This window comes from Scomber scombrus, chromosome 22 (genome assembly GCF_963691925.1).
Source record: "Scomber scombrus chromosome 22, fScoSco1.1, whole genome shotgun sequence".
NCBI lineage: Eukaryota > Metazoa > Chordata > Actinopteri > Scombriformes > Scombridae > Scomber > Scomber scombrus.
This window is the reverse complement of record NC_084991.1, coordinates 23,036,153-23,044,825: the sequence shown is the minus strand read 5'-3', so window position 1 is coordinate 23,044,825 and position 8,673 is coordinate 23,036,153. Positions and strand designations below refer to the sequence as shown.

At 42.9% G+C, this 8,673-nt stretch overlaps 1 protein-coding gene across 2 annotated transcripts in view; it reads right to left on the bottom strand.

Moving 5' to 3' along the window:
- nup50 (nucleoporin 50) overlaps positions 1 to 7,724 on the bottom strand; it is a 13,487-nt gene extending 5,763 nt beyond the window's left edge. For both annotated transcript variants that reach the window (XM_062443472.1, XM_062443473.1), the window contains exons 1-5: positions 7,586 to 7,724; positions 5,212 to 5,288; positions 5,035 to 5,118; positions 4,730 to 4,946; positions 246 to 905 (exon numbers count right to left, since the gene is read on the bottom strand). In XM_062443472.1, coding sequence (XP_062299456.1) covers positions 246 to 905; positions 4,730 to 4,946; positions 5,035 to 5,118; positions 5,212 to 5,280 — 1,030 coding nt within the window. In that variant the 5' untranslated portion in view covers positions 5,281 to 5,288; positions 7,586 to 7,724. The remainder of the gene's footprint in view (positions 1 to 245; positions 906 to 4,729; positions 4,947 to 5,034; positions 5,119 to 5,211; positions 5,289 to 7,585) is intronic.
- Positions 7,725 to 8,673: the final 949 nt, after the last annotated feature.

Sequence of the window (8,673 nt, the reverse complement as noted above, 5' to 3'; positions counted from 1 at the left end):
CAGCATTTAAACGTCTTTTTTTCTATAAGATGAATCAAATATTAATTAATGACTGATGTTGGATAAATAAATCTCATTAAATCTTGTAGCCTGAATCCTTAAATTAATGTTTTTTTTAACTACAGGTGAAAATGTGTAAATATAAACGATAAAAAGAAGCAAATATTTGTCCGTTAATTGATTTAAATCTGCAGTGATCGATCGATTTTAACATTTCAGTGAGTTTAAAGACCCTGCTGTGTTACCTGCAGGCTGAGCCTCCTCCGCTTTCTTCCCGCCGAAGGAGCCGGGCGCTCCGAACAGGGAGGAAGAGGAGGAGGAGGAGGAGAAGGAGAAGCTGGGAGGCGTCGATTTGGACCCTAAGGAGCCCAGAGCTGAGCTGTCCACCTTCTGCCCGAAGTTAAACGTGACGCCGACGGGGATCGGAGCAGTTTTGTCCGTCTTATCTTTGCCAAAGGAGAACAAAGCGGCCGGAGTCGGACCCGCCGCCGAGCTGCTGCCGGACGAGGAGGAAGAAGAGGAGGAGGAAGAAGAGGAGGAGGAGGAAGAAGAAGAGGAGGAAGGAGGAGGAGGGGAGGCTTTAGTTGGCAGCATCGCTCCCTGCTTCTTCTTCTCCTCCGAGCCTCCGTCAGCAGCAGCTCCGGCTCCGTACTGCCGCTCGATGCTGGCCAGGTGCCGCTCATAATCCCTGAAGATGGGGTTGAGGTCGCACAGCGGGTTGTCGTTCACGTGTTTGGTGATCCAGTCTCGCACCGAGCAGTTGAGAGCGGTGAGCTGCCGGCTGTACTCCTTATTACCGCTGCTGCTGCTGCTGCTCTGAGACGAGCTCAGCGAGGAGCCGTTGGTCTGCTTACCGATGACGTCATCGCTGGGTTTGGTGGAGGAGGGGCCGTTAAACGTCAGACCTGAGGAGGAGGAGGAGGAGAGAGGAGGTGTTTAGTGTGGTGGAGGAGAGGAGAGGAGGAAAGGAGGAGGAGGAGAAGAGAGGAGGTGTTTAGTGTGGTGGAGGAGAAGAGAGGAGGAAAGGAGGAGAGGGGAGGTGTTTAGTGTGGTGGAGGAGAAGAGAGGAGGAAAGGAGGAGAGGGGAGGTGTTTAGTGTGGTGGAGGAGAAGAGAGGAGGAGAGGAGATGAGGAGAAGAGAGGAGGAGAGGAGGAGAGGGGGAGGAGAGAGGAGGCGTTTAGTGTGGTGGAGGAGAAGAGAGGAGGAAAGGAGGAGAGGGGAGGTGTTTAGTGTGGTGGAGGAGAAGAGAGGAGGAAAGGAGGAGGAGAGAAGAGAGGAGGTGTTTACTGTGGTGGAGGAGAAAAGAGGAGGAAAGGAGGAGAGGGGAGGTGTTTAGTGTGGTGGAGGAGAAGAGAGGAGGAAAGGAGGAGAGGGGGAGGAGAGAGGAGGCGTTAGTGTGATGGAGGAGAGGAAAGAAGGAGGCGTTAGTGTGATGGAGGAGAGGAGAGGAGAGGAGGAGGAAGAGAGGAAAGGAAAGGAGAGGAGAGGAGAGGAGGTGTTGAGTTTGGTGGAGGAGACGAGAGAGGAGGAGAGGGGAGGTGTTTAGTGTGTTGGAGAAGAGGAGAGGAGGAGAGAAGAGAAGAAGAGAGGAGGCGTTAGTGTGATAGAGGAGAGAGAGGAGGAGGAGGAGAGGAAGAGAGAGGAGGAGGAGAGGAGAGAGGAGGCGATAGTGTGATGGAGGAGAGAGAGGAGGAGGAGGAGAGGAAGAGAGAGGAGGAAGAGAGGAGAGAGGAGGCGATAGTGTGATGGAGAAGAAGAGGAGAGAAGAGAGAGGAGGAGGAGAGAAGAGGACAGGATAGGATAGGAGGAGAGGGGTAGAGAAGAGAGGAGGTGTTTAGTGTGATGGCAGCTTGAGGAGGAGAGGTGAGAAGAGGAGATTAGGAGAGAGGAGGCGTTAGTATGATGGAGGAGAGGAGAAGAGGAGGAGGAGGGGAGGAGACGACAGGAGGAGAGGAGAAGAGAGGAGGAGGAGAGGAGGGGAGGGGAGGAGAGGACAGAGGAGATGAGTAAAGGAGGAGGAGGAGGGGGGGAGGAGAGGAGAAGAGGACAGAGGAGAGGAGAAAAGGAGGAGGAGGGGAGGAGGGGAGGAGAGGATGGGAAGAGAGGAGGAGGAGAAGACAGGACAGGAGGGGAGGAGAGGACAAAGGAGAGGAGGAGGAGAGAAGAGGACAGAATAGGATAGGAGGAGAGGGGATGAGAAGAGAGGTGTTTAGTGTGATGGCAGCTTGAGGAGGAGAGGCTTTAGTGTGGTGGAGGAGAGGAGAGAGGAGGAGAGGAGATGGGAGGTGTTTAGTGTGGTGGAGGAGAGGAGAGAGGAGGAGAGGAGATGGGAGGTGTTTAGTGTGGTGGAGGTGAGGAGGAGAGGAAAGGAGGAGGAGAGGGGAGGTGTTTAGTGTGGTGGAGGAGAGGAGGAGGAGAGGGGAGGTGTTTAGTGTGGTGGAGGAGAGGGGGGGAGAGAGGAGGAGAGGCGTTAGTGTGATGGAGGAGAGGAGAGAGGAGGAGAGGAGAGGTGTTTAGTGTGGTGGAAGAGAGGAGGAGAGGAAAAGAGGAGAGAAGAGGAGAGGAAGAGAGGAGGAGAGGACAGGAGGAGGCGTTGGTGTGATGGCAGCTGGATGAGAGGAGAGGAGGCATTAGTGTGATGGAAGAGAGAAGAGGGGAGGGGAGAGGAGGGGAGAGGAGGAGGAGAGGAGGAAGAGGAGAGGAAGAGGAGAGGAAGAGGAGAGGAGGAGGAGAAGGAGGAGGAGGAGAAGGAGGAGAGGAGGAGGAGGAACCCCCCTCCCTCCATCCTGCCCTGAGGCATCACGGCGACATGAAGAGAAAAAGCATCCAGACACATTGAGCTGATTCGGAGCAAATTTACTCTTTAGTTACAGTTACAGTCCAGTGAAATCTGCAGCTAGTTACTCATCTAATTAGCTAGTTAATTAAGTTAGTTAATTAGTTATTTAATTACTTGTTTGTTCATTTAATTATATATTTAATTATTTGTTTGTTTATTTATAAAAACAGCATAAAGTATAAAAATAAACCTTTAATCAAAGTTTATAAAGCACATTATAATAAAACAGCTTAATTTCACACTTTAGTATCAATTATTATTAATTCAGTATTTTAACTATATTCTGTATTTTTAATGAGGTTTTCTGACCTGTTTGTAATTTATTGTGAAACATTTTAGCTTCCTGTTGACGAAACACTTCCTCCCTCCGCTTTCACATTAAAAGCCTTGCAGGTTTTTGTTTTTTTCTCCCCTTTCGCTAAAAAGGCTTTTATTGTGAAACATCTGCAGTTTTAATATTACTCACTGGGTTATTTTATTTTGGAGCATTATTAAAAAAATATTAATATTTCAGTTATAAAATCAAATTTGCTTCGATATGAAAAAGATTCTCCGAGAAATAAAGGAAGGAGGGAAGGAAGAAAAGGAGGGAAGGAAGGAAAAGAAGGAAGGAGGGAGGGAAGGAGAAAGGAAAAGAGGGAAGAAGGGACGGAGGAAGGAAGTAATTAAGGAAGGAAGGAAGGAAGGAAGGAAGGAAGGAAGGAAAAGAAGGAGGAAGGAAGGAAGGAAGAAAAGGAGGGAAGGAAGGAAAGAAGTAATTAAGGAAGGAAGGAAGGAAAGAAGGAGGGAAGGAGGAAGGAAGGAAAGAAGGAAGGAAGGAAAAGAGGGAGGAAGGAAGGAAGGAAGGAATGAGGGAAGGAAAGAGAGAAGGAGGGAGGAAGGACAGACAGAAGGAAGGGAGGGAGGGAAGGAGGAAGGAAGTAATTAAGGAAGGAAGGAAGGAAGGAAAGAAGGAGGGAAGGAAGGAAAGAAGGAAGGAAGGAAGGAAAAGAGGGAGGAAGGAAGGAAGGAGGGAAGGAAAGAAAGAGAGAAGGAAGGAGGAAGGACAGACGGAAGGAAGGGAGGGAGGAAAAGAAGGAGGGAAGGAGGAAGGAAAGAAGGAAGGAAAAGAGGGAGGAAGGAAGGAAGGAAGGACACAAAATAAATGACCCATACCTCATATAAAGGTTCATATATAATGTTTTTAACTGTAAGCCCCGCCTCTAACCGGCTGCATCTTTATAAATATGCTGAGTTGCATTAATGTGTATTTATCTGTGCAGCAGCGAGCAGAGTGTGACTCTACTGACTGTATTAAATGACCAGATATAAATAGGACTCGTGCTTCTGCAGAGACGGATCGAGTCACGTAGACCCGACCCAGGTTTTACTTTCAGTCGGTGTGTGTAACTAAGATTATTATTATTATTATTATAATATCTGTATTTCTGTATTTCTGCTGCAGTGTTTACATTTACAGCAGAATAATCCTCTGATATAAAACCAGACCTTTAGTTTAAGTCTAATTTGATCTAAAGAAGGTCGGACCAGTAAACCTGCTGCTTAGATAAATATAAAATATATAATAAAACTTTCCTATAATAAACCAGATATTTATACATTATTTATAAAACTCTATTAATGTGAATCTGAATTGTGTTTACGATAAGTCGATAATAACGTTATTGTACGATAAGTCGATAATAACGTTATTGTACGATCAGTCAGTATATAGACACCATGTTAATATTTACGTTATGTACGATAAGTTTATATCGTACTTATTGTCAGTAAACTGTATCGGAGGCACGCTGCCTTTCAGACGTGCTAAATGTGATATTTGTATTTATTAGAATCCAGAATCGACTTTGCGTGACTAAAAGCTGCCAGAACGTAATCGATCTCCTCACCAGGCGTAGCGGACGACGTCGCACCAGGAGACGAGAAACCTCCGAATGACGGACTGATGCTGTTCCCGTTGGTCAGACCGCCGATGCCTTTAAAGCCGCCGCCGTTCCCGAATCCAGCGAACAGCGTCGGAGTGGCGGCTCCGCTCGGCGCCGAGGACGCCGCCGCCGCCGTCATAGCAAACCCTTTAAAACCCTTGAAGGCTGTGCTCACCTCACTCTGAAACACAACACAAAAGGTCAGACATTACAATTAAAACGATAACGATGAAATTCTCGCTCACGCGTTCATGTAAATCTGCTTTTACCTCTCCTCCGATATTTCGGCGCTTGGCTTTCTTAATCGCCCGATTCTTCAACACATTGTCACTCGCCAGTGAAAACGTCCCGGCCTGGTGAGAGATGACGTGAAGCTGTTAGTTAAGACTCAGAGGTCGGAACATCACCACGTTATTTAAACCTGCAGCAAACGCTCAGTGACTCACCTCCTCTCCCTCCTCCTCCTGATCCCAGTTCCTGTCCGTTAGCTCTTTATCTGCGATCCTCTTCGCCATCCCCCCGGCTTCAACGCCGAAAAAACAGCAGAAGTACAATTAGTAGGCAGCCACCTTATTTAGGGCTTATTGTCATGACTGATTAGAGCTGGAACAGCACATTTATTCATCCTGAACCATCACAGTACGTCAGACTGTAGAGTCTCAAATATCTGATTTAATCTGAACATTGTACATTTTATGAGGATTTTATTTATTGTTGTACTGAGTAGATGATAAAGTACTCAGATCCTCTACTTCAGTAAAAGCACAAAATAAGATCAAAGAAGACAATTACAAGTCCTGGATGAAAAAATCCTATTACAGTAAAAGTACTGCAGTATTATAGTGATGTAGTATGCAGTATTACAGTAAAAGTACTGCAGTATTATAGTGATGTAGTATGCAGTATTACAGTAAAGTACTGCAGTATTATGAGTGATGTAGTATGCAGTATTACAGTAAAAGTACTGCAGTATTATAGTGATGTAGTATGCAGTATTACAGTAAAGTACTGCAGTATTATAGTGATGTAGTATGCAGTATTACAGTAAAAGTACTGCAGTATTATGAGTGATGTAGTATGTAGTATTACAGTAAAGTACTGCAGTATTATGAATGATGTAGTATGTAGTATTACAGTAAAGTACTGCAGTATTATGAGTGATGTAGTATGCGGTATTACAGTAAAAGTACTGCAGTATTATGAGTGATGTAGTATGCAGTATTACAGTAAAAGTACTGCAGTATTATGAGTGATGTAGTATGCAGTATTACAGTAAAAGTACTGCAGTATTATGAGTGATGTAGTATGTAGTATTACAGTAAAAGTACTGCAGTATTATGAGTGATGTAGTATGCAGTATTACAGTAAAAGTACTGCAGTATTATAGTGATGTAGTATGCAGTATTACAGTAAAAGTACTGCAGTATTATGAGTGATGTAGTATGCAGTATTACAGTAAAAGTACTGCAGTATTATGAGCGATGTAGTATGCAGTATTACAGTAAAAGTACTGCAGTATTATGAGTGATGTAGTATGCAGTATTACAGTAAAAGTACTGCAGTATTATGAGTGATGTAGTATGCAGTATTACAGTAAAAGTACTGCAGTATTATGAGCGATGTAGTATGCAGTATTACAGTAAAAGTACTGCAGTATTATAGTGATGTAGTATGCAGTATTACAGTAAAAGTACTGCCGTATTATAGTGATGTAGTATGCAGTATTACAGTAAAAGTACTGCAGTATTATGAGTGATGTAGTATGCAGTATTAGAGTAAAAGTACTGCAGTATTATGAGTGATGTAGTATGCAGTAGTGGTTTGGTCTGACTGACTATATATTAGGGGTGTAGAAAAACTTGATAAAGCATAGTATCGCAATATTTTGCATGGCAATATTGTATCGATATATGGACAACAAGTATTGATCTCTTACTATTTGGTGGAGCTGTTAACAACGACATCTGAAATGTGAGCCGACTACACACTGCTTTCTGGTTTCATCTTTAACAATGTGTTGTATTTATAAAGCTTGTTATATTATCCATTGTGTCAAATCTGCATCTGAAAAGTAACTAAAGCTGTCAAATAAATGTAGTGGAGTAGAAAGTACAATATTTCCCTCTGAGATGTAGAAAGTAGCATCACATGGAAATACTACAGTAAAGTACAAGTACCTCTAACTGTACTACAGTAAAGTACTAGTACCTCAAACTGTACTACAGTAAAGTTAAATCAGAGTAATTATTTACTTTAAAGCAGGTTTAATGTTTTATTCATCACAGAAACATTAAACTGTCATGAGGAGCTAACATCAGATATCAGCTATTAAAGGTCAGATTATTAACATGTATGAAGATGATAATAAACGTGTCAGATTAACAGTTAACCGGTAAAACGTTGATCGGTACAGGACAGTTACTGGAGGCTAGTAACCGGTGTTACGGTCTAACTGGTGACCGTGTCATCTGGTGACTCTTTCACGTTAATAAGATACGTTAGGAGAGGTGAATGAGTCTCCTGAACTTACATTGATTATTAGATACTTAGATATTAAAACACATATGAGTATGTATTGAAAAAATGATTAAACTACAAAGGGTTTTTATTAAGGGAAGTCACCAGTTAACACGGTCGCCGGATAAACCGTAACACCGGGAGGAAGCTAACATTAGCAGCTAGCAGCTAACGCCATATTTAAACACCGAGAGGATGCTAAGCTAACATTAGCAGCTAACGCCATATTAAACGCCGTGAGGAAGCTAACGTTAGCATCTGACACATTTAAACGTGGTTTACATTTAAAAACAATAGTCTCACCTATTTTTTCCAGGACTGTAGATTCCCAGCTCAGCCTCTGAATGGATCCCAGGCAGCCGCAGGTCTCTGTTTTACTCGGTTTTACCTCCTTTGTCAGGTATAAGGCTGCTCTGTGTTTCTCTCACGCCGCCATTTTACACAGCAGGTCATATATCCGCGTGAGTTTGCGCGCCCCGCTTTGTTGCGCATGCGTATCAGGCAGAGTTCCCATGGGAGTTGTAGTCCGTTAAAAAATGGGTCAGACGGACTTCAAGTATTCATTTGTTCTGGATTTATGCATGGTTACTGTTTAACCATGTAATAGATTACTAGTTATTCTATTAAACATGTAATAGATTATAGATTACTAGTTATTCTATTAAAGTGTAATAGATTACTAGTTACTCTATTAAACATGTAATAGATTATAGATTACTAGTTATTCTATTAAAGTGTAATAGATTACTAGTTACTCTATTAAACATGTAATAGATTATTAGTTACTCTATTTCAAGTGTAATAGATTACTAGTTACTCTATTTAAAATGTTCATTTCAATGCTTTTATTGTCATTGCACAGCTGTACAACGAAATTATTATAATTATTTACCTTAATTTAACCAGGAAGGACCTTATGATGACAACAACAACAACAACAACAACAACAACATAATAACAAAATATTAAGTGCTAAATTAAAATCATAACAAAGGCAGCTATAAATAGACTATCTATCTATCTATCTATCTATCTATCTATCTATCTATCTATATAGCTGAGATGCATATACATTATGCACTATTGCACATTTGATGAATTCATAATTATAATGGCACTTTATGTGGTTGTTTTATGATGTCCTACCTCACAGTCTTTATTCTAACCCATCACATGACTGACTGCCACCCATAGATTCAGCTTTTATTACTTTAACCCTCCTGTTGTCCTCGAGTCAAGGAAGGAAGGGAGGAAGAAGAAGGAAGGGGAGGAAGAAGGAAGGAAGGAAGGAGGGAGGAAGAAGGAAGGAAGGAAGGAAGAAGGAAGGAAGGAAGGAAGGGAGGAAGAAGGAAGGAAAGGAGGAAGGGAGGAAGAAGGAAGGAAAGGAGGAA